Raw genomic sequence first — 26,785 nt, forward strand, 5'->3', positions numbered from 1 at the left:
CTTTGTTTCTGCTATTCTTTTGTTATAAGATCATGGAAAAAAATAAAATTCAGGGCAAGATTTTTCACTGGGATGAAAATTCTGCATCTGCTTCCTGCCTTACAGATATTTCTGGTTTGATCATCTATAAATTCTTCTCTTACTCAAGCAGCCTATATCTTTGTGTGACTGTTGTCATAGAGGCCGAGAAGTAGCTTGTAGCAGAGGTGTGGTGATAGAGGTAAAGCTGATGAATCAGCCACAAAAATAAACAAAGGACTCACAAACAATGTGAGTCAGAAAAGAATTCAGTGAAGTTGATATTAACAGAGTTGTAGGAGGGAGTAAGGAAACAAAAACAAATGTTGAGAAAACAATAAATACTGGATTGTTGTTGTTCAGTTGCTCAGGCATGTTTGACTCTGCTACCCATGGACTGCAGCACACAGCACACAGTCCCGCACCATCTCCTGGAGCTTGTCCAAACTCATGTCCATCGAGTCAGTGATGCCGTCCAACCATCTCGTCCTCTGTCGTCCCCTTATACTGCCTTCAGTCTTTCCCACCATCAGGGTCTTTTCCAGTGAGTTGGCTCTTCATATCAGGTGCCCAAAGCATTGGAGCTTCAGCTTCAGAATCATCTTTCCAGTGGATATTCAGGGTTGATTTCCTTTAGGATTGACTGGTTGGGTATCCAGAGACTAAGATCATAAGAACTTAATCGCTCCCTTGCCCTTAAGGGAAAACGAGAGAAAAAAAGTGTTCTTGGGTAAAAATCATAAGAACTGTAACCACAAGCAGATGGTCGGCAAGGCAAGACCTTAAGGGACACATCAGAGCCCTGATGTCAAAGCAGGCTAAAAGGAAAAGGAAAAAAACAAACAAACAAACTCTTTCAACTCGTGAACAGTAATCTCCTGCCAGTGAGCTCAATCCAACTGAATGCTAGACAACAAACGATGCTGGGAGCCAGCGTGAGGAACTCCGCTCATGGCAAAGGTCATGAGAAAAGAGGCTTGGCATATGCAAAGGCGTGATCAAGCCTCAGGAAACTCCCTGTTCCCGAGCATCTAACCCCAAACCCAGAGTCTGTTTTATGCTCTCACCGACACCTCTGACTTTACAGGGGGCTCTCCCCCATAACCGTTTCTCTCAGAGAAGGAGTAAACGTGCAGCTCCAAGGCAATAAAAATTCCTGGGCGTGACAAGCATGTTTCAGCTTATGGACTCCTCTGAAGGTTATCTAGCCCACCTGTATAGGTTCGTCCGGCCACATGTGATTGTTTACAGCCTCCCAATCTGAGAGGCACGAGATGTTTTAGACTTACTAAAGGCAAATTATTTGGGGGAGTTAGAAATTACTAGTATAGTGGGTTGGTTAGGAATTATATTTGTGAAGGGTTTTTCATTTGTTGTGTCAATAATTGCTGCTAATTCCCTGCTCTGGGTGGGACAAGGATGTTTCAGGTCAAACCTCTGTGCTGACAGACTAGCTTGTGTGACAGGATTATCCATACTCCTGCCACTATGCACATGATTGTTTACTACCTCTTAACCATAAACAGCACAGAGAGTTTTGAAATATTTTGAGAGTCTTAATTAGCATAGGGCTTTTTCTTCTTCTTGAGTCAATGATTGCTGCCAGGCCTCCATATCCTTAAGCACCTGGGAATATATTAATCAATGTATTTGGAATATAGAAAAGGAAATACAGTAGTTTTTGATGTTAGCAATACTAGACTTTTTGAGTTAATGTATTTTCTCTTTTGTAATAGATCACTGTGCTTTGTTATAAATCACTGTGTCCTTGTTATGTAAAAATGTAACTTTATCACTATCTTAAGACCAAATAGATCTTAAGGGGAACATTGGTGAAAGGATTTTCATTTGTTGGGCTGATGTTTGCTGCTAAATCTCCATGTTCCCTACCCTTATAATAAATATAACTAACATATAGGAGAAATAAGTATTAACTTTTAAGACTAATCATGTTAACCTTGGGTTAAATAAATTCCTTTCTTGATTGTAACTCACTACACCCTCACCCTATAGGAATGTAACTTTATTTGGAGGGTGGTGCCTGGTTTAAGAAAAAACACGCTTGGAAGAAAGAAGTTTTTTGGTTATCAAAAAGAAAGGATCATAAAATGTCAGCAGGTCTCACTCATGGCCAGAAGATGATGTACCTTTTTTAATACATTTATGTGAAGCACCTGATTTTGATAAAGGTCAGGACTGCTGACTCCCGCGTGACTCTATATTCATCTCTATGTGTAACAAAAGGTATATAAGCAAACCCAAAACTAAAGAAATCGGATCAGTTTCTGGAAAGACTGATTCGCTCATGTCGTTTCTTTCTTGCTCCCTGTTTTTCTGGCTGAATTCCCGTCTGGAGCATGGATGCTATTCCACGTAGACCAAGTTATTCAGCCTCTTCTTCTACACCAAGTTATTCAGCCTGTTTTTCTCCACTAATCTTCCTACTACACTATCCGTTTCTAATCTCTCTATATCTGTGATTAAATATGTATTTTCCCAAAGACGCCGACTCCGTCCCCACCTTCGAATCACCCTGGATCCACCAGGGCTGGACCCCGGCAAAAGGACGCTGGGTCATATGGTATATGAGCTTCAGACTTCTAGGGCACAGAACAGTGTAGAAAGGGCAGAGAGCAGATGTAGGGGAAAGAGCTAAATCATTAATTACAGTTTTTTATTCCATTTGATTTGTTTGTTAGGAAGTGTTTCCTTTCCTCACATATATTTAGCTCTTGTCCATAATTTGGAGCTACTGTGAAGGGTTTTTTTTTTTTTTTTTCCTTTCAAGTAATTTCACAGTTGTTTATATGAAAATGTGAGAAAGGAATCTCAAAGGCATTCACATTTCCCATCATCTCTGAATGTCTAATATCTACTCTTAAAGATGTTGAAGTACCTATACATCATGGAGAAGGCCTCGGGTGCCTTACTTTCTTTTCTAAACTCAAACGAAACCCCTTTAGAAAGCCTGCCCTAAGTTCCTTAGTCCTAAGTGAATACACCATAGGGTTGAGGGAAGGGGGCATAATATTGTGCAGCACATTTAGTAGAACTGGAATCAAAGTAACTTTTGTCTCTGCCAGGTGAGTTACTCAAATCACTACAACAACTGTATAAAAGAAGAGGATGAGGATGAGATGAGAGCTGCAAGTGCTCAATGCTTTAGATGCAGCTTCAGTTGAGTTCAGTCTAAGTACAGAGTGCAAATCAAAGTGTATGACAATAGTATAAGACTTAGATCATTCCCGATTCCAGATGCCAAAACCATTTGGCAAATGCTGTTTGGCCTCCTGCCATCACAAACCAGGCAAGTGACCACAAGATTAGAGCATAGGCAATGCTCAGTCTCATTCCTGGAGCAATAATTATGCTGGGCAGCAAGCACAGGTACTGGAATGACAAGCAAGCCATTCTGAAGCACCATGAACAAGGCAGATTTGAAGATTAAGCATTGGTGACAATTGATGGATGGTGAAGAGGGTGACAAATAGCTATGTATCTATCAAAAGCCATGCAGAGGAAGATACCAGACTCCATGCCAACAAAGCAGTGAAAGGCATAAATTTGAGCAAAACACTCAGGGAGGCTAATGACCCTGGACTCAAACCAGAAAATGGCTAGAATCTTGAGCATGATAGTGGTGGCCAGACCCATGTCCAACACAAACAGGATGCCTAAGAAGTGGTACATGGGCTGCTGAAGAGCAGGGTCCTGGCAGATGGTGGTGAGGATGAGGATATCAGCACCGACTGCTGAGAGGTAGGGTAACGCCATGGTAAAGAAAGCCAGTGTTGCCAACGGTGAATTCCTGGGAATCGCATCAGCATGAACTCAGAGATCTGGAATTTAGAGCTATTGGAGACTTTAGGGGATGCAGACATATTTTCCTGAGAGTAAATCAAATATATTTTTAAAGTTGCATTCTCTGAGCTTAATTATACTGAACATCATTTTGAAACGGTCTCTGCATAGCATAGTTTGTAGTTTGCTGTTAATGAAATGATTCTGTAGCACATCTCATAATAAATTACAATGAAGTTCTAGTACTTTAGAAGTGGAAAAGTGCAAGTGAAAGTGAAAGTGTTAGTCGCTCAGTGGTGCCTGACTCTTTGTGATCCTATGGACTGTAGCCTGCCAGGCTACTCTGTCCATGGAATTCTCCAGCAAGAATACTGGAGTGGCTAGCCATGCTCTTCTCCAGGGGATCTTCATGACCCAGGAATCAAAGTGGATAGTAAACATAAAAATAGCAATTATCAGTATTGTTTACTCAGAGAAAATTCTTCATGAATCTCACATTTTTATGTACACTGTCCTCAGTTATTTCAGATTGGGACCAGCACATAAACATAGTTCTAGGGTTTGTTGGGTGCTGTTGCTGATTTGATTTTTAAACCTTTCATTTTCTTTTCAAAAATTCTGTGAAATCAAGCAAATGTGTTTGTTTTCTTCATATATATCTTTCTTGTTTCAGACTATCATTAAGTGACATTAAGTAGATTGATTTTGTAAATTTAGATTTATTTCCTTTATGTATCATTTTGGAACATTAGCTATGTTTTCTTACTGTACCACTTGAACTTGTAACCGATATGCATTAATATTTTATATACCATTCCAATAATTTGGTATTACAGACTTTTAAAGATTTGTAGGCATTAAGCATGTTGCAGATTGAAAGGGGAAAGCTTTCTTTGATGTTTGACTTTGTATGGACTTCTGAGGTGGCCACAGAAGTATAGTTTAAAAGAAGTTAAATGATAATGACTGAGTTTGTTAATATAAGTACTCATATAGGAAGCAACCTTAGCAAGTTATTATTTTTTAGTTGACTCTTAAAGAACATACAAAGACATGTAAAACAGGATTTAGGGGCAGAGAATAAGGTGCTTTTGATTTTACTTAATGAATAAGAATGATGTGTCTTCACAGTGGCCAGTGTAGATTTAGAATCATGTTTAAAACTAGACTCATTGGCTTTTCTCAGACTCTATTGTTTTTCGCGTGCTTTAAAAAAATTGAAGTATAATTGCTTTTCAATGTTGTTTTAGTTTCTTCTGTTCAACAGCATGAATCAGCTATAGGTATACACACATCCCCTTCCTCGAGAGCCTCTCTCCCATGGCCCCTCTACCCCTCCCCTCTAGGTCATCACAGAACACTCCCTGTGCGATACAGCAGCTTCCCACAGTCTATCTCTTTTATATATGGAAGTGTATATATATATATATGTCCATGCTACTGTCTCAATTCGTTTCCCCCTCTCCTTCCTGCCGAGTTTTCTATGTCTGCATCGTGCCTGCTACAGAGTTCTAAAGAAAAGCCCTGCCAGGACTGCTCCTCATGAACTTTTATTCTGTCCAAGGGCCCAACTAGACAAGCTTGAAATTGACTAACTGGGCTTTCCTTTCCACAAACAATTGCTTCCTCACTCTGTTGTTGATGCCTTTCTTTTGTTGCACTCATACACCCCTTCTCTTCAGTATTATTGCTTCTGTCATCTCACCTAGTCACACCTTCCCTCCCCATGCTTCTCTCTTTTTGTCAACAATCTTACCTTTCTAAAATTGATATTCCCTTGCTTAAAACAATGTATGCCCTTGCACTGTCTTTCAAATATAATTCAAATTCCTTTATGTGCAGAATGCACTCTTTGACATGAATGAGTCAACTGAGCATCATCTCTTGGTTTTACCTCTTTGTATCTTATACTTCAGATACACAAAATATTTGCTTTTAACTAAAATTTTTTATTTTGCAAGACATTTAATTATCAATATTTTGACCATGTGAAATGCTATTGCAGATTTATGAGCAAGAAAACAGAGACTGGAAAATTATGTTTTAAAACATCGTATGAGAAAGTTTTGAAATAAGATACTTAAAGTAATTTTAGTTAACCATTTGGGCTTCCCAGGTGGTGCTAGTACTAAAGAACCCGCCTGCCAGTGCAGGAGGCATAGGAGACGTGGGTTCGATTCCTGGGTCAGGAAGATCTCCTGGAAGAGGGCAGGGATTCCCACTCCAGTATTCTTGCCTGGAGAATCCTATGGACAGAGGAATCTGGTGGACTACAGTCCTTTGGGTCACAAAAAGTTGGGCATGGCTGAAGCGACTTTGCAGTATGCATTAATAATTTAGTTAAATTATCTATACATTTATTCTTGACACAATCGCTTTTAAATCAGAAAAAAATTCTAAAAAGAAATTAACATTCTCCTTCTGACATTACCAGCAAAAGAAGATTCATATCAAAAACTAAATGAATTCTTTTCAGATATTTTTTGCTACTTCTCTGAATAAGCATGCATGGCCTAATCACGATACAAATCACCCTTTTTAAATGACTGTTATGATTTGATGAACATTAAAATCCTCTAAATGTGTTTTAAGCAAATTTTAATGGATATGACAAGTAGATTTGGAGATAAAACTAGTTTGACTGTGGACTCTTAGATGAGAGTTCTGAAGGATCCCAGTACAATACCTTCATCATGAGAGTTTGGAGGTTTGTAGCCCATTTGGTCGCTCAAAGTCTGGTATTTTTTTCAAACACTCATTTATTACCATGCATTCTTGTATCATTCTTGTAGCTTTGCCATTTTTCCCATTTTCTTTAAACTTTTTCCTTTGATTGATATTTGCTTGCATGATACATTCAAGAGAAGGAGTGAGTCTGAGTTCACAAAAAGAAAATAATTTTTTCAAAAAATTTTCAGCAATTTGAGGTTAGCAGTTAATATATGAATCTTGAAGATAATCTGGCAATAGTTTTTAGAAGAGGTAGTTTCTAGATCAACCATTGTTCAATCTCTAGGTCGTGTCCGACTCTTTGTAACCCTCGCCGCCACCCCCACACTCCCCACCATGGATTATAGCCCATCAGGCTCCTCGGTCCATGGCATTTCCTAGGCAAGAATACTGGAGTGGGTTGCCACTTTCTGCCCCAGGGGATATTTCTGACAAATTTCAGGAGGATTCTTTACCATTGCACCAAGAGGGGGCAACCATACAAACAATGTTTTATAACTCTAGCTGTCAGTTCAGTTCAGTTCAGTTGCTAAGTCGTATCCGACTCTTCGCAGCCCCATGGAGTGAAGAACGCCAGGCTTCCCTGTTCATCGTCAACTACCAGAGTTTGGACAAACTCATGTCCATTGACTCGGTGATGTCATCCAACCATCTCATCCTCTATCATTGCCTTCTCCTCCTGTCTTCAATCTTTGCCAGCATCAGGGTCTTTCCAAATGAGTCAGTTCGTCGTATCAGGTGGCCAAAGTAATGGAGTTTCATGTTCAACATCAGTTCTTCCAATGAATGTTCAGGACTGATTTCCTTTAGGATGGACTGGTTGGATCTCCTTGCAATCAAGGGACTCTCAAGAGTCTTCTCCAACATCACAGTTCAAAAGCATCATTTCTTCAGTGCTCAGCTTTCTTTCTAGTCAAACTCTCACATCCATACATAACTACTGGAAAAATCATAGCCTAGGCTAGACAGACATTTGTTGGCAAAGTAATGTCTGTGCTTTTCAATACACTGTCTAGGTTGGTCATAACTTTCCTTCCAGGGAGTAAGCGTCTTTTAGTTTCATGGCTGCAATCACCATCTGCAGTGATTTTGGAGCCCCCCAAAATAAAGTCTGACACTGTTTCCACTGTTTCCCTGTCCATTTGCCATGAAGTGATGGGACCAGATGCCATGATCTTCGTTTTCTGAATGTTGAGCTTTAAGCCAACGTTTTCACTCCGTTTCACTTTCAAGAGGCTCTTTAGTTCTTCTCTTTCTGCCTAAAGTATGGTGTCATCTGCATATCTGAATTTATTGATATTTCTCCCAGCAATCTTGATTCCAGCTTGTGCTTCATCCAGCCCAACATTTCTCATGATGTACTCTGCATATAAGTTAAACAAGCAGGGTAACAATATACAGCCTTGATGTACTCCTTTTCCTATTTGGAACCAGTCTGTTTGTCCATGTCCAGTTCTAACTGTTGCTTCCTGACCTGCACATAGATTTCTCAAGAGGAAGGTCAGGTGACCTGTTATTCCCATCTCTTTAAGAATTTTCCACGGTTCATGCCAATCCACAGAGTCAAAGGATTTGGCATAGTCAATAAAGCAGAAATAGATTTTTTCTAGAACTCTCTTGCTTTTTCAATGATCCAACAGATGTTGGAAATTTGATCTTTGGTTCCTTTGCCTTTTCTAAATCCAACTTGAACATCTGGAAGTTCACGGTTCACGTACTACTGAAGCCTAGCTTGGAGAATTTTGAGCACTACTTTAGTAGCATGTGAGATGAGTGCAATTGTGCATAGTCTGAGCATTCTTTGACATTGCCTTTCTTTGGGATTGGAATGAAAACTGACCTCTTCCAGGCCTGTGGCCACTGCTGAATTTTCCAATATTTCCTGGCATATTGAGCGCAGCACTTTCACAGCATCATCTTTCAGGATTTGAAATAGCTCAACTGGAATTCCATCACCTCCACTAGCTTCATTCGAAGTGATGCTTTCTAAAGCCCACTTGACGTCACATTCCAGGATGTCTGGCTCTAAGTGATTGATCACCCCATCATGATTATCTGGGTCATGAAGATTTTTTTTTTGTATAATTCTTCTGAGTATTCTTGCCACCTCTTCTTAATATCTTCTGCTTCTGTTAGTTCCAGACCATTTCTGTCCTTTTTTGAGCCCATCTTTGCTTGAAATGTTCTGTTAGTATGTCTAATTTTCTTGAAGCGATCTCTAGCCTTTCCCATTCTGTTGTTTTCCTCTAATTCTTTGCATTGATTGCTGAGGAAGGCTTTCTTATCTCTCCTTGCTATTCTTTGGAACTCTGCATTCAGATGGGTGTATCTTTTCTTTTCTCTTTTGCTTTTCCCTTCTCTTCTTTTCACAGCTATTTGTAAGGCCTCCTCAGACAGCCATTTTGCTTTTTTGTATTTCTTTTTCTTGGGGATGGTCTTGATTCCTGTCTCCCGTACAATGTCACGAACCTCTGTCCACAGTTCATCAGGCACTCTGTCTATCAGATCTAGTCCCTTAAATCTATTTCTCATTTCCACTGTATAATCGTAAGGGATTTGATTAATGTCATACCTGAATGTCTAGTGGTTTTCCCTACTTTCTTCAATTTAAGTCTGAATTTGGCAGTAAAGAGTTCATGATCTGAGCTACAGTCAGCTCCCAGTCTTGTTTTCTTCTGACTGTATAGAGCTTCTCTACCTTTGGCTGCAAAGAATATATTCAATCTAATTTTGGTGTTGACCATCTGGTGATATCCATGTGTAGAGTCTTCTCTTATGTTATTGGAAGAGGGTGTTTGCTATGACCAGTGCGTTCTCTTGGCAAAACTCTATTAGTCTTTGCCCTGCTTCATTCTGCATTCCAAGGCCAAATTTGCCTGTTACTCCAGGTGTTTCTTGACTTCCTACTTTTGCATTTCAGTCCCCTCTAATGAAAAGAACATCTTTTTTAGGTGTTAGTTCTAAAAGATTTTTTAGGTTTCATAGAACCATTCAACTTCAGCTTCTTCAGCGTTACTGGTTGGGGCATAGGCTTGGATTACCATGATATTGAATGGTTTGCCTTGGAAACGAACAGAGATCATTCTTGTCGTTTTTGAGATTGCATCCAAGTACTGCATTTAGGATTCTTTTGTTGACTAAGATGGCTACTCCATTTCTTCTAAGGGATTCCTGCCTACAGTAGTAGATATAATGGTCATCTGAGTTAAATTCACCCATTCCAGTCCATTTTAGTTTGCTGATTCCTAGAATGTCGACGTTCACTCTTGCCATCTCCTGTTTGACAACTTCCAATTTGCCTTGATTCTTGGACCTGACATTCCAGGTTCCTATGCAATATTGCTCTTTACAGCATCAGACCTTGCTTCCATTACCAGTCACATCCACAACCGAGTGTTGTTTTTGCTATGGCTCCATCCCCTCATTCTTTCTGGAGTTATTTCTCCACTGATCCCCAGTAGCGTATCAAGCATCTACCAACCTGGGGAGTTCATATTTCAGTGTCCTATCTTTTTGCCTTTTCATACTGCTCATGGTGTTCTCAAGGCAAGACTACTGAAGTGGTTTGCCATTCCCTTCTCCAGTGGACCACATTTTGTCAAAACTCTCCACCATGACCAGTCCGTCTTGGGTGGCCCTACACAGCATGGCTCACAGTTTCATTGCATTAGACAGGGCTGTTGTCTATGTGATTAGATTGGTTAGTTTTCTGTGATTGTGGGTTTCATGCTGTCTGCCCTCTGATGAAGAAGGATAAGAGGCTTATGTAAGCTTCTTGAAGGTGAGACTGACTGAGGGGGAAACTGGGTCTTGTTCTGATTGTCAGGGCCATGCTCAGTAAATCTTTGATCTAATTTTCTGTTGATGGGTGGAGCTATGTTTATGTTTCTGGAATTTATGGGAAGTAGTACTAGCTTAGTGACCTAAGGATAATGGATCTCCTTTGGAGACTTGAGAATACAATGGCCCATAGAGAAACCGAATTCCCAAGATAAGGACTTCCCTGGTGGCTCAGATGGTAAAGCATCTGTCTACAATGTGGGGGAGCCAGGTTCGAGCCCTGGGTTGGGAAGATCCCCTGGAGAAGGAAATGGCAATCCACTCCAGTACTATTGCCTGGAAAATCCCATGGACAGAGGAGCCTGGTAGGCTACAGTCTATGGGGTCGCAAAGAGTTGGACACGACTGAGCGAATTCACTTCACTCACTTTAAACTATCGTGGAGGTAATGAAAATAATGGCAACTGCCCTCAAAAGATCCCACACATGTATGGCTATACTCAGTGCCCCCAACCCTGTAGCAGGCCGCCAACTGACCCACACCTCTGCTGGGGACACCTAGACACTCACAGGCAAGTCTGGATCAGTCTCTAGTGGGGTCACTGCTTCTTTCTCCTGGGTCTTGGTGCACACAAGGTTCTGTTTGTGTCCTCCAAGAGTCTAGCTCTATGGTGGGGTTAATGGCAACCTCCTCCAAGAGGGCTTATGCCATACCCAAGTCTGCTGCACCCAGAACCCCTGTCCCTGTGGCAGTCCACTGCTGACCCATACTTCCACAGGAGACATTCAAAAAAAATTCTAGCCATAATTCCCTTGAATAAGTTCTCCAAGCTTCGATGTCCTTCTAGGGTAGAAGCAAGGGTCACTTTCTTGTCCACAGTATTGCCAAAAACAGAATAAGAAAAGTGTAATGATTAGCCATTGAATGCTCTGGTATTTAACCAATGTGACTATGTCAAGGCTTAGTACTTACCATGGTTTTATGCTGAGACTCACAGTCTAAGTTCCTAGGAAGAGGAGAGGTTTCCAGCAGGAAGGAAAAAAGCACAACTATTTAAAAAAGATTTCACATAAGATGAAAACATGTTCTCAGATGACTCACAGCACAAAAATTATGTTTCTGGAATTTATGGGAAGTAGTACTAGCTTAGTGACCTAAGGATAATGGATCTCCTTTGGAGACTTGAGAAGACAATGGCCCATAGAGAAACTGAATTCCCAAGATATTAAATCCTGAAAGGTTGGAAAGGAGATTAACTTAGCGATGTTCCCAGTAACATAACCTGAGAACTTCCATAAGCAAACAAACAAACAAAATCTTCATTGATGAAACAAAGATGATTCTATAGAGGTGGGTAATTCTATTAGACTGTCTGAATTGTTGAGTACAAAAATTCACATGTTCCTAAATACTGTAGTTAGGGTGTTGCACTCAAAAGAAAAAAATACTCTTAAAGTAGAAAGTACACACTGACCCCAAAATATATACTGAATGCTATTGTACTGAAAATGCATGGTGTTGGAAAAGATTCTTGAGAGTCCCTTGGACTTCATGGAGATCCAACCAGTCCATCTTAAAGGAAATCAATCCTGAATATTCACTAGGAAGGACTGATGCTAAAGCTGAAACTCCAATACTTTGGCACCTTATATGAAGAACTGACTCATTTGAAAAGACCCTGATGCTGGGAAAGATTGAAAGTGGGAGGAGAAGGAGACAATGGAGGATGAGATGGCTGGATGGCATCACTGACTCAATGGACATGAGTTTGAGAAAACTCTGGGAGTTGGTGGTGGCCATGGAGTCCTGGCACGCTGCAGTCCATGGGGTCACAGAGTCGGACAGGACTGAGTGACTGAGTTCAGTTCAGTTCAGTTCAGTTCAGTCGCTCAGTCATGTCCAACTCTTTGTGACCCCCATGAATCGCAGCACGCCAGGGCTCCCTGTCCATCACTAACTCCCGGAGTTCACTCAGACTCACGTCCATCGAGTCAGTGATGCCATCCAGACATCACATCCTCTGTCATCCCCTTCTCCTCCTGCCCCCAATCCCTCCCACGATCAGAGTCTTTTCCAATGAGTCAACTCTTCGCACGAGGTGGCCAAAATACTGGAGTTTCAGCTTTAGCATCATTCCTTCCAAAGAAATCCCAGGGCTGATCTCCTTCAGAATGGACTGGTTGGATCTCCTTGCATCCAAGGGACTCTCAAGAGTCTTCTCCACACCACACTTCAAAAGCATCAATTCTTTGGTGCTCAGCCTTCTTCACAGTCCAGTTCTCACATCCATACATGACTACTGGAAAAACCATAGCCTTGACTAGACAGACCTTGGTCGGCAAAGTAATGTCTCTGCTTTTGAATATGCTATCTAGGTTGGTCATAACTTTTTTTCCAAGGAGTAAGCATCTTTTAATTTCATGGCTGCAGTCACCATGTGCAGTGATTTTCGAGCCCAAAAAATAAAGTCTGCCACTGTTTCCAGTTTCCCCATCTATTTCCCATGAAGTGATGGGACCAGATGCCAATATCTTCATTTTCTGAATATTGAGCTTTAAGCCAACTTTCACTCTCCTCTTTCACTTTCATCAAGAGACTTTTTAGCTCCTCTTCACTTTCTGTCATAAGGGTGGTGTAATCTGCATATCTGAAGTTATTGATATTTCTCCCGGCAATCTTGATTCCAGCTTGTGTTACTTCCAGTCCAGCGTTTCTCATGATGTACTCTGCATAGAAGTTAAATAAGCAGGGTGACAATATACAGCCTTGATGTACTGCTTTTCCTATTTGGGACCAGTCTGTTGTTCCATGTCCAGTTCTAACTATTGCTTCCTAACCTGCATACAGATTTCTCAAGAGGCAGGTCAGGTGGTCTGGTATTCCCATCTCTCTCAGAATTTTCCACAGCTTATCATGATCCACACAGTCAAAGGCTTTGGCATAGTCAATAAAGCAGAAATAGATGTTTTTTTCTGGACTCTCTTGCTTTTTCCATGATCCAGCGGATGTTGGTAACTTGATCTCTGGTTCCTCTGCCTTTTCTAAAACCAGCTTGAACATCAGGTTCAATACATGGTTCACGTATTGCTGAAGCTTGGCTTGGAGAATTTTGAGCATTACTTTACTAGTATGTGAGATGAGTGCAATTGTGCAGTAGTTTGAACATTCTTCGGAGAAGGTGATGGTACCCCACTCTAGTATTCTTGCCTGGAAAATCCCATGGACAGAGGAGTCTGGTAGGCTGCAGTCCATGGTGTCGCTAAGAGTCGGACACGACTGAGCGACTTCATTTTCACTTTTCACTTTCATGCATTGGAGAAGGAAATGGCAACCCACTCTAGTGTTCTTGCCGGGAGAATCCCAGGGATGGGGGACCCTGCTGGGCTGCCGTCTATGGGGTCACACAGAGTCGGACATGAAGTGACTTAGCAGTAGCAGTTGAGCATTCTTTGACATTGCCTTTCTTTGGCAATGAACTGAACTGAAAATTCATGGTAGGGATAAAATAACCAATAAACCTGCCATAGTCCCTATTCTCATGGAAATTGTGATCTAGCTGGAGCCAAGGGATAAAATATTAGGTAAATAATCAAGCAAACATTATTATAGACTGAAGAATTGCTTTGAAACAAAAGTATCCAGAGATCTAAGAACTTAAAATGAAAAGAATTAACTTAGTTTTGATGTCAGATAAGGATTTCCTGAAGTAATACCAGTTTATGTTGATGACAAGTATTTCAATGTGAATATAAAATGGCATGTTTTTAGTGGGTGAAAAGGGAAATGGATGAAATATTCTAGGAAGTTTCAGATGCCAAAATGAGAAGGATCTTGGCATTTTCAATGTAATAAAAAAGGATAAATATGGCATTAGCTCTGAGATATGGTGGAGAATGAGATATGGTGGGAAATAGAGAAGACTCTTGAGAATCCCTTTGACTGCAAGGAGATCCAACCAGTCCATTCTGAAGGATATCAGCCCTGGGATTTCTTTGGAGGGAATGATCTAAAGCTGAAACTCCAGTACTTTGGCCACTTCATGCGAAGAGTTGACTCATTGGAAGACTCTGATGCTGGGAGGGATTGCGGGCAGGAGGAGAAGGGGACGACAGAGGATGAGATGGCTGGGTGGCATCACTGACTCGATGGACATGAGTCTGAGTGAACTCTGGGAGTTGGTGATGGACAGGGAGGCCTGGCGTGCTGCGATTCATGGGGTTGCAAAGAGTCAGACACAACTGAGCGACTGAACTGAACTGAACTGAGTGCTGTTAAGATAAAAGAGGCCAGAAACTTAACAAGCAAATTAATGTTAAAATAGCAAGGGATCACTGAAAGTGGAGGTTTCACAATAGCAGCAATGTGAAGATGAGATTAAATGTAACAGGGATACAGATCAGATAGGCAACAGTAATCCAAGGAAGAGATGACTGTGTCTTGAACCGGGATAGGGGAAGTGAAAATGAATAACAGCAGATAGATTTGGAAGGTATGTTAGAGATAAAACTGATCATTTTTATACATGAAGTGCACTTCCCAGGTGGTATTAATGGTAAAGAATTTGCTTGCAATGCAAGATATGCAGGAGACATGGGGAACAATTCTAATTTCTTGGTATATGCAGTGGGATGACAGGTGATGCTATTCACATTCTTAAAGAAGACTGGAAAAAGAGCAAGTTACAGGGCAAGAGAGAGTTCAAATTAGGTTATGTCAAGCAGAGATGCCTCTGAAACATCCACGTGAAAACTGTTTAGCCACATGGAAAAGTGGTCCCACAAATGGAGAAAGTAGCATAGACATATATACACTAACATATGTAAAATAGATAGCCAGTGGGAATTTGCTGTATGACTCAAGGAATGCAAACTGGGGCTCTGTGACAATCTAGAAAGGTGGGATGGGGTGGAAGGGAGGTTCAAGAGGGAGAGAACATACATATACCGATCCATGTTGATGTATGGCAAAAACCAACACAATATTGTAATTATGCTTCAATTAAAATTTTTTCAAAAAAAGTGGTCCCAGAGAGCAAAGAAGCAATTTGAATATAAAACAATAAATGGTCTGTATATTATTTGATCATCTAGCTTATACAATTTGTTGGCATATAATTGTTCATAGTTATTTCTTATGATTCTGCGTATTTTGGTGATATCAGTTGTGATATCTCTTTCTTTTAGAATTTTACTTTTTTGAGTCCTTTCTTTTCTTAGTCTAACTAAAGATTTATCAATTTTGCATATCTGTTCAAAAACTTAGTTTTTAGTTTCTCATGTTTTTTTCTGGTTTCCATTTTATTTATTCCACTCTGATTTTTGTTATTTTATCCCTTCTGCCAACTTTGCATTTAATTTTTTTCTTCTGCTGGTTCCTGGAAGTATACAGTTAAGTTGTTTATTTGAGATCTTTTTTTAATCCCTGAATTTATTGCTATAATATTTCCTCTTAGAGCTGCTTTTGTGGCATCCCCTAGGTTCCTGTGTGCTGTGTCTCCATTTTCATTTTTTTTTATATCTTTGAATATCAAATGTATTTTATTTCCTTTCTTTATTTTATTCTATTGCATGAACTCTAGTACAATGTTGGATAGAAGAGTGAACAATTATTGTTTTTGCCTTATCATGCTTGTGGAGAATGATTTTAATATTTCATCAATAAATAGGATGTTAGCTACAGGGATTTTTTAGTATCAAGTTAAGGAAATTCCCTTCCAAATTTAACTTACTTTGTTTTTATCAAGAATGGATGTTTAATTGAACAATTTTTTTCTTTGTCTATTGAAATAATCTTATGATTTTGTTTCTCTTTTAATTCTGAATTGAAAACATATTGTGTTCTCATTAACTTTGAATTCCTAGAATAAATCCCACTTGGTTTTAATTTATTATCATAAAACCCCTGGCACATACATGTACACACAAACACAAATGCTTATGGGGATTTTTATGTAACTGATTAAATTTCTTGGTAGGTCTGTAACTACTATGACTTTACACTTCTTCTTAGATCAATTGTATTGTTTTAAATATATATCTATTTCATCTACATTTTAAAGAGCATTGGCATAAATTCGTTTCTAATATTCTATTACTGTTTATTTTGGTAAATGTATTTGCATTTGAGAAATAAAAACTACTTTAGAACTATTGGATATTATTTTCTGTATTGACCAATTGGTTTAAGATGCTTATCTTCTTCAGAACTTCTGAAGCCATTTAGAGCTTTCTAGCTCTTTGTTCTTCATGTACTGAGAGCACATGTTGAAAGATCTATAATTTCACTGTGGATTAGTGATTTCTCCTTCTAGTTCTAACAATTTCTTCTATGTGTGTGTATATTAGCATGCTGCTAAGTCGCTTCAGTAGTGTCCGACTGTGTGCGACCCCATAGACGGCAGCCCACCAGGCTCCCCCCTCCATCCCTGGGATTCTCCCGGCAAGAACACTGGAGTAGGTTGCCATTTCCTTCTCCAGTGCGTGAAAGTGAAAAGTGAAAGTGAAGTCGCTCAGTCGTGTCCGACTCTTCGCGACCCCGTGGACTGCGGTGCACCAGGCTCCTCCATCTATGGGATTTTCCAGGCAAGAGTACTGGAGTGAGGTGCCATTGCCTTCTCTGGTATATTAGCATGCTGCGGCTGCTGCTGCTAAGTCGTCTCAGTCGTGTCCGACTCTGTGCGACCCCACAGATGGCAGCCCATTGGGCTCCACCATCCTTGGGATTCTCCAGGCAAGAACACTGGAATGGGTTGCCATTTCCTTCTCCAATGCATGAAAGTGAAAAGTGAAAGTGAAGTCGCTCAGTCGTGTCCGACTCTTCGCGACCCCATGGACTGCAAGCCTACCAGGCTCCTCCGTCCATGGGAGTTTCCAGGCAAGAGTACTGGAGTGGGATGACACTGCCTTCTCCGTATATAAGCATAGATGTCTATAATTATATTAAGTACGTGTGAATTTAGTTATTTTATGTTTTCCTGTTGAATTGTTACTATAAATATTACAGAACGCTGCACTTTATCACACCTAATATTTATTGTGTTAAAATCTACTTCGCTATAGCCACACAAACTTTTCCTGTATTTATACATACATGTTTTTAAGTAATATATATTGATATTGAGGATAGTTTCTTATCTTTCATTTCATTTTCTTTCAATTGTTTAGTCAAATTACATTATTGTAATTGTTGCCTTTTGTTTTCAGATTTAGTGGTGTACCATGCTCCTACTGGTTTAATTTAGTCTCACCTGTGTTTTTTCCTTTGTTCTTCTTGCCACTTTTGGACCAATTAAATAGGTGTTATTATTTTTATTGTTGCAGTTTTCCCGAACTTTGGTTTTTGTTATGTATTCCTTTATGTTGGTGCAAAGATAAACTTAGATTTTGTCAAACACATCTTTTAATTATCAATGTATGTTAAAACAGTATACTTATCACTTTAACTGAAAATCTCATGGACGGAGGAGCCTGGTAGGCTGTGTGCAGTCCATGGGGTCGCTAAGAGCCAGACACGACTGAGTGTCTTCACTTTCACTTTTCACTTTCATGCACTGGAGAAGGAAATGACAACCCACTCCAGCGTTCTTGCCAGGAGAATCCCAGGGACAGGGAGCCTGGCGGGCTGCTGTCTATGGGGTCGCACAGAGTCGGACACGACTGAAGCGACTTAGCAGCAGCAGCAGTAGTATATTACAAGATTTTAATTCCATTAACTTCTTTCATGCCATTTGTGTAATTATTACTATATATATTTTACCTCTACATTTGTTTAGACTTTATGTGTTATTTTCCCCATTTTAAAAAGTAAATGTTCTTCGAATTACTCTCACTTTTTCTGGTGGTTTTATTAAATTCTGTCATTCTGTCTTCCACGGGTAATCACTATTCTATGTTCTGAATAACATACATTTGTCTATATTAATAAACATTTATCTTCTTTTTGAAGGATATTTTAATTAGATTATAATTTTAAATTGAAAATAATTTTTCAGTACTTCAGAAATATAATTTCATTGTCTTCTGGCTTCCATAATTTTTATTGAAAAGATGGCCACCAATCTAAAGACTGCTTCATTAAAGGCAATGTGCAGAGATTATGAGAAGAAAAACCCACTTCTCTGCATATATTTGAAATAAAATATCACATTCCATGTTTCATGAATATATACACGTGTATATATATGCGATATATGTGTGCATGTAAGAAAAATGTTCATCATAGCATTATTTCTGGTGACAGAAGAGAAAAGCTTAGATATCCATAGTCTGGAAATGATTAAGAAAATACTGTTGGTTGCATGTTATGAAAGTCTATAAAATAATTAGAAGCAAGAAATATACAGATAATAGCAAAAGTACATTTCAAAAAATTCAGTTAAAAGTAAGTGACATCTAATACAGTAAAAATGGATATGTTTCTAAAATAAACATTCAGTAAATGGCTTATTTGTAAGTCATTTACAAATCAAAGAACATGTCAAACACACCACAGTGGTTTCTATGATTGACAGGGCTGAGGATTAGGACTGAAATAAGCACATTAAAGTAAAGACAAAACAGGAAATGGTCCCAGAAATGACACAGTTAATGTGCCACTAATAAAAAAAGTATCATGAAGCTTACTGCACCTTGAACACACACCTGAGCTTTAATAAAATTATTAATGAGTCTATCAACTTGGGAGTCATCAGCATGCAATGATATTTACAGTCAATTATACTGAAAGGCCTAGGGAAAGAGTGCAAAATGGAGAGACCTGAAACCATGGTAAGTCCAGAAGAAAAGAACAGGCAAATGACACTGTTGAAAAGAAAAGTGATAATGAAGAACAACTTGGAATGTGTGGCACTTGAGAAATCAAGCAAAGAAAGTGTTCTATCTAGACAAAGAGATGAGTCAATTATATTCAGTAGAGATGAAAACTATGACAAGGTTGACACAGAGAAAGACCTACTAGGTTTAACATAAACTCATTGGTGAAACTGACAAAAACAATTTCAGTGAAATGCTGAGGGGGAAGGAATTCTGGAGAAAGCCAGAGGTCGGGAAGAATATTTTGGGATGAGCAACTGGAGAGAAAGAATACTGGCAACCTTTAATACATTTTACTATCCAGATGAGCACAGAAATTAAATATGCAAATAGGATGATTTTTTGATTTTTTAATGCATTTATAAAATAAAAAATATTAAAAGATCAATTAGAGAATGGAAATAAATTAGTGTAAGTCATAGAATCAGGGGAAAGTAATGTAGAATTTTGGAAGTTGGTTAAGGAGAATCAACTTTGAAATTCGTTTTATGATATCTGTGACAATGCTATTAAAAATATATTCATAATCTCTCACCTTAATTTTAATTTAGGAAGATGTTGAATATTTTCCAGAAAGTGTTCAATTAATTTTATTGTTCAATCTCATTTTATTTCAGCTCAAAAGCAAAAAGGTAAACATTGCTGTGTATAACCCTGTACTCATAGAAACACATTTATTATAATATATTAAAAATCTCATTACTCTACTTCTCCCTCCAACGTGTGCAAACTTTTAAAGTTTTTTTGAAAAAAGAGACAAAACATTCATTGAGGAGTGAGCAATTATGAGAAAAACTCATACAAGAAGATACCTGGTCAGATTCCAGGTCATTGTGTTTCTCATAAGACACAGAAAGGCTTACAACTCATAATATTATTGACCCTGTGGTATACTTCACAGTCTTGCCTTTAAGAAGTTGTTGAGAAAACAGAAGGTTTTATGGAATAAAGTAAATATACTGTGATTTTTCCACAGTTAAATCTGTTACTATATTGAAATTTCATTCACAATCAAAAACGGCAGTTTCAGTCATCTGGTTCCAGATCATTGCTTTTGCCTAATTCAGTTTTCTGGATAATTGCACCAGTTTCCATTAGTATTTTTTTCATTCTTGGAATTTGACATTATTGAGATCTGAGTTATACAGAGAACCTAGACTTTAAAAACTCATATGGATGGTGATTTGACATGAAAAATTTTGGAATTCTGCAAAAACAAAAAAATAAGGAGATGGATTATTATCCACTCACTTGGCAAATTCAGATACCTATTCTTGGAAAGCTTTCTCCTTAGACAAACAGACAGGAGCATTCTTTCCTTTCACATCTCATCATAGGCAAACAGCTCTTTCATATACTATGGGATTTAATATACTTGGAACCTGAAAGAATCCTTATGACATAATCTCGTATCTGCTTAGTTTTCACCCCATAGACAACAGGATTCATAGTGGGAGGTAGGAGCAGATAAATATTGGCCACAATGATGTGGCATGAAGGAGGAATCCTGTGACCCCCAAAGCGGTGGGAAAAGAATGAAAAGAAAGCTGGACTATAGGAGAAAACAATGGAACAGATGTTGGCAGTGCAGGTGCTGAAGGCCTTCTGCCGAGCATCTGCTGAGGAGAGGCTGACCACTGCCCTCAGGATCATGGTGTAGGAGACTGTGATGCACAGGATGTCAAAGCCCCCAATCAGGAGGGCTACCATCAGACCATAGATAACATTGACCTTGATGTTGCCACAAGACAACTTGGCCACAGACATGTGGTCACAGTAAGTGTGGGGGATTACGTTGCCTCTGCAGTAGGGCAGGCGCTTGGTGAGGAAAGGGAAGGGAATGATGAGCAACACCCCTCTAAGAAAGGTGGACAGACCCGCCTTTGCAATGACGGGATTTGTGAGGATAGTTGAGTAGCGCAGAGGGTAGCAGATGGCCACGTAGCGGTCCAGGGCCATGAGCATGAGCACCCCAGACTCCATTCCTGTGAAGGTGTGGACGAAGAACATCTGGATCAGGCATCCATCAAAGCTGATTTCCTTCAGATGAAACCAGAAGATGCTGAGGGCTTTGGGAATTGTACTAGAGCTAATGAAAAGGCCAGTTAGGAAAAGCATGGCCCAAAAGTAGTACATGGGTCTGTGCAGGGCATCCTCATAGCGGATGAGGTAGAGGAGTCCACAGTTCCCTACCACAGCCACAGCATACATGGAGCAGAATGGGAGAGAAATCCACACGTGCATGTCCTCCAGTCCTGGGATCCCATTAAGAATGAAAGAGGCTGGTGTCACATCTGTTTGGTTCAGCATTATCATGATCAGGCTGGTGTAGTCATTAAGAAAAGTGTATGATTTTAGTTTTATGTCTGTATTGCTTTGTTTTTAACCCTCCTCGATTTGGAAAAACAAAAAAAGTCTCAGTTGTAGATCTTCTCTCTCTGTGTCTTTTGTCTCTGTTCAGTATTGCACTTTAAATCACAGAATCCCAAAATTTGAATGTCAGGAATTTACAATAGAAACATAGTTTAAATACATTCTTGGTTCATACTCATGCTTAATATACACCAAGCACAGCCTTAGAACTTCATAAATATTAACTCATTTAATCCTCACTACAAGATCATGAAGTCTTTTTTCTATTAATCTGCACTCTGTAATTGAGTAAATGGAGATCATATGTATATGAGGTTTCTTCATGTACAACTTTCAAAGCCTTTCTCAATCTCTTGGCCTCAGTTATAGCTATTAAGAGGACCATTCCGATTTTGATCCTTTTTACACTGTTCTTTTTTTTTTTTAATGTGGGCTAATTACTTTACAATATTGCAATGGTTTTTGCAATATATTGACATGAATCAGCCATGGGTGTACATGTGTCTTCCATCCTGAAATCCCCTCCCACCTCCCTCTGCATCCCATCCCTCAGGGTTTTCCCAGTGCACCGGCCCTGAGCACCTTCTCTCATGCATTGAACCTGGACTGGCAATCTATTTCACATATGGTAAATACATGTTTCAATGCTATTATCTCATATCATTCCACCCTCGCCGTCTCCCACAGAGTCCATAAGTCTGTTCTTTACATTTGTGTTGCTTTTGCTGTCTTACATGTAGGGTCATCATTATCATCTTTTAAAATTCCATATATATGCATTAATATACTGCATTGGTGTTTTTCTTTCTGACTTACTCCACTCTGCATAATAGGCTCCAGTTTCATCCACCTCATTAGAACTGATTCAAATGCATTCTTTTTAATAGCTGAGTAATATTCCATTGAGTATATGTACCACAACTTCCTTATCCATTCATCTGCCAATGGACATCTAGATTGCTTCATATTCTAGCTATTGTAAACCTGCTGTGATGAACATTGGGGTACACGTGTCTCTTTCAATTCTGGTTTCCTTGGTGTGTATGCCCAACAGTGGGATTGCTTGGTCATACGACAGTTCTATTTTCAATTTTTTTAAGGAATCTCCACACTGTTCTCCATAGTGGCTGTACTAGTTTGAATTCTCACCAACAGTGTAAGAGGATTCCCTTTTCTCCACATCCTCTTCAGCATTTATTGCTTGCAGACTTTTGTATAGCAGCCATTCTGACCAGTGTGAGATGGTATCTCATAGTGGTTTTGATTTGCATTTCTCTGATAATGACTGATGTTGAGCATCTGTTCATGTGTTCGTTACCCATCTGTATGTCTTCTTTGGAGAAATGTCTGTTTAATTCTTTGGCCCATTTTTTGATTGGGTCGTTTATTTTTCTGGTATTGAGCTGCATGAGCTGCTTATATATTTTTGAGATTAATTCTTTGCCAGTTGCTTCATTTGCTATTATTTTTTTCCCATTCTGAAGGCTGTCTTTTCACCTTGCTCATAGTTTCCTTCGTTGTGTAAAGGCTTTTAAGTTTAATCTTCTTATGCTATTTACTTTTTGACTCTGGAAATATCTAATACCATTTTAAAATGTCTGTGCTTTCAAGATTAATGCTTATGATGGTGATGATAGAGATATAAATATGCATTGGCATCTTTTATTGTACAGGTACTTACTGGGAATTTTGAATCTGGAAATCTATGATCTTTGGTTTTGGAAATTTTCTTCTGTTAATTTTGGATTATTTCTTCCCAAATGCGGTCCTTGTTATTTTCTTATATTTGTTTTTAGCCAGATACTGTCTATTCTGTTTTTTTTTTTTTCCTACTGGTTTCTTTTAAAAATTTTCCCCTTGAACCTCATCTCTCTATTTTTTGGATTCTTTTTCTTAAAAATTCATCAATCATATCTTCCAAATATATTAGCATTTTAAAAATCTGATCTTAAATCTGTTTGATCTTATTTTCCTTGAAATTTGTGAATTGACAATAACATATAATTATACATATATATTACACAAATGTGTGCTTTATATATATTATTTTATATTGTAGAAGTTTCAATGTTTTATTTTTATATCTTTTTAAAATCTTTTACTTTGGAGTTATTTCTCAAATGTATGGTAACCCTTGGCTAGACTATTACTTTAGACTTATGTGTGTTAGTCACTCAGTTGTGTCTGACTCTTTGTGACCCCGTGGACTGTAGCCCACCAGGCTCCTCTGTCTATGGAATTCTCCAGGCAAGAACCCTGGAGTGGGTTGCAGGGGCTTCCCTGGTAGCTCAGCTGGTAAAGAATCCGCCTGCAACAAGGGAGACCTGGGTTCAACCCCTGGGTTGGGAAGATCCCCTGGAGGAAGGCATGACAACTCACTCCAATATTCTTGCTTGGGAGAATCTCATAGACAGGGAAGCCTGGCAGGCTACAGTCCATGAGTTCCATGGGGTCACAAAGAGTTGGACGCGACTGAACGACTAAGTACAGCACAGCAAGAGACTATAGGGGCTTTCCAGGTACAGCTAAAGAACCAGGCTGTCAATGCAAAAGATGTAAGAGACACAGGTTCAAGCCCTAAGTCTGGAAGATACCCTGGAAGAGGGCACTGCAACCTATTCCAGTATTCTTGCCTGGAGAATCTCTTGGACAGAGGAGTCTGGTGAGCTAAAGTCCATAGGGTCGCAAAGAGCTGGACACAACTGAAGTGACTTATCACGTGCGTGCACACTCACATACACACAAACACAAGAGACTACAGAAAAGTAATTCAAAATTCCAGGTGATGAGTGAACCTCATCAATTGGTTTCATTCACTTTAAGTGCTGAAGTAGGGATCTCTGCCTCTTTCGAGGCATTTTAGGCATCAGATTCAAACTTTTGTTTGTTTTTCTTTTTATTTAATGACTAAATTTCTCTGGGAAAGAAAAATGCAATAATCTGTATCCTAAAGGATTATATAATTGGTTGCCTGTGTTTTTGGAGATAAGTAGTAGGCTACTGAAGATCTCACACTTGAATATGAATACTGGATCCAGCCTTCACATATTTAATGATGCTGATCTTTGACCTTTGTCACACTCTGTATATATGTATTCATAGAACATGTTAAAATTTCTTCCTAGGATAAATTTCCAGTCAGTATAAGAGGAGAAGTAATGTTTAGAATAATGTGTTAATCAGAGGTATCAAATATTTCCTTAGGCAGTTTTTCTGCCTGTGTCTTGGTTTTATTTTCATGTATTTGCACATAGGATGACAGATTAAATATTGCAAAAGGAAACTTTTTAGGAAACAGTAAAGCAACATGGAATAAACATGTTCATAATAGAGTTCTTCAAAGACCTCTTCTTATGCCATTACAGAAATCTTAGAGTCAAATAGGAGCTGCTGCTGCTGCTAAGTTGCTTCAGTCATGTCCGACTCTGTGCGACCCCATAGACGGTAGCCCACCAGGCTCCCCCATCCCTGGGATTCTCCAGGCAAGAACACTGGAGTGGGTTGCCATTTCCTTCTCCGGTACATGAAAGTGAAAAGTGAAAGTGAAGTCGCTCAGTCGTGTCCAACTCCTAGCGACCCCATGGACTGCAGCCTACCAGGCTTCTCCATCCATGGGATTTTCCAGGCAAGAGTACTGGAGTGAGTTGCCATTGTAGGAATGAAAACTAAGTAAATATTGAGTTATATTAGGAAAATTTCCGGAAAGAAATTGCCATTTCTCTTAGATCTGAGGCATGCTTATATTTCTACCAGAGCAAAATAAGGAGAGCAGTGTTCTTTCTTGTTGCTGTTCACTATTTCCTACTCAAGTCATACTAACATGTTTTGCTTTGTGAATTTGCAATCTTTTCTCCTTTGTTGACATTCTCCTTGTCACAGCCAAAATAGCCTCTAGAATAATATTTTTCAGGAAAATTCCAGTCTCTTGATCAGGTTAGAGTGCCAACCTCCAAAAGTTTATATAATATATATTTGTTATATACGTATACATTTTCTAATTTCATATAATTAGCAAAGTACCAGACTTGTAGTTAAGGAATGGATTTGTTGATGAAATCAATTTTGTCACTATTTTACCTATAGGGTATTATGAAAATATTGTTATATCCTTGAATCATCCAGTTTAATAAAGCCCTTAATTTTAGAACAGATTGTATTTTAAACCTGAAGTATATAGCAAGACACCTACTAAATATGACATGCCTGTATTTTTCAAAGAATGAACAGGTTAATGAATTATACTTTTTATACTTTAAGCATTATTAAATTAAACACTGTGATCTAAATATTTTTACTTGGAAAATACTAAGGAACCACCAGAAGAAATGAAACCATAATTTATAGCTCATAAATTACTAGATATTCTAAATTTCAAAGAAGACCCATCATAAAGAAGAGAAAATAATCTCAAGAAAGTAGAAAAAAAAAGTAGGCAAAAGAAAAATACATTGATTTGGTAAATAGGATCAATTATTTGGTAAATATGATCAATGATACCATTTTGTTGTTATTGTTGTTCAGCTGCTAAGCTGTGTTCAATTCTTTACAACCCCATGGACTGCAGCATGCCAGGCCTCCTTGCCCCTCACAATTATACTATAAATTTATCTTAATTCAGAGTCATTTTTTAAAAATGTGCATTAAAATAAAGAAGTGTATCAGAAAGAAAAATCATGCTCAAAGCAGGTAGAAATGTTTTATGCTAAACAGAAAACACCAAAATAGCAGAAAGATACCAAATATTAATTTCAGACAAGGCAGAAATAAAAGCAAGAAAAATTTGGATCAAGTTCACACTTGGGAAAAATAAAAGAAGGTATGATGAAGTGCAAATAAGTTGCTGTACCAAACAATTCCATTTCTAGGCTTGGCAAAGATTCTTCACAACCAGAACATTAGAGAGTACAGAAATAAGTTCTCTTACTCACTTTGTTGGTCCACAGTAGAAGTTTTAAAATGGTACAATTCCTGAAATCACATTGCAGCTTATTAGCTGATTCTCAATTATATTTTAATGTCATTGGTGTTGCTTTAAAGTAATAATCAAAAGGTTAACAAAAGCCTTAAATTTTGCATTTTGAAAAAAAAGAATACTTTGGATTTACAATTTTACAGTTGTTTTTCCATGAATACCAAAATTGTCAACAGCTTTCTTTCTGGCTTCCCTGGTGGCTTAGATAGTAAAGAACCTGCCACAAATGCTCAAGAACTGAGTTCAGTCCTTGGGTAGATATGATTCCCTGGAGTTGTAAACAGTTGGACACGACTGAAC

General features: G+C 38.8%; 1 protein-coding gene and 1 pseudogene across 1 annotated transcript; both read right to left on the reverse strand.

Annotated features, from left to right (window-relative positions):
* Window positions 1-2,921: 2,921 nt before the first annotated feature.
* Window positions 2,922-3,899, reverse strand: LOC128059858 (olfactory receptor 56B1-like; annotated as a pseudogene).
* A 16,591-nt stretch (window positions 3,900-20,490) lies between these two features.
* LOC128060568 (olfactory receptor 52N4-like) lies at window positions 20,491-21,456 on the reverse strand. The gene has a single exon (XM_052652971.1). The coding sequence runs from the start codon at window positions 21,454-21,456 to the stop codon at window positions 20,491-20,493; it is 966 nt and encodes a 321-aa protein (XP_052508931.1).
* Between the last annotated feature and the right edge of the window lie 5,329 nt (window positions 21,457-26,785).

Source organism: Budorcas taxicolor, chromosome 15 (genome assembly GCF_023091745.1).
Source record: "Budorcas taxicolor isolate Tak-1 chromosome 15, Takin1.1, whole genome shotgun sequence".
NCBI lineage: Eukaryota > Metazoa > Chordata > Mammalia > Artiodactyla > Bovidae > Budorcas > Budorcas taxicolor.

Bases quoted from the DNA above. Each gene is read 5' to 3' on its own strand.
- LOC128060568 (XM_052652971.1), bottom strand. From the start codon at position 21,456: ATGATAATGCTGAACCAAACAGATGTGACACCAGCCTCTTTCATTCTT.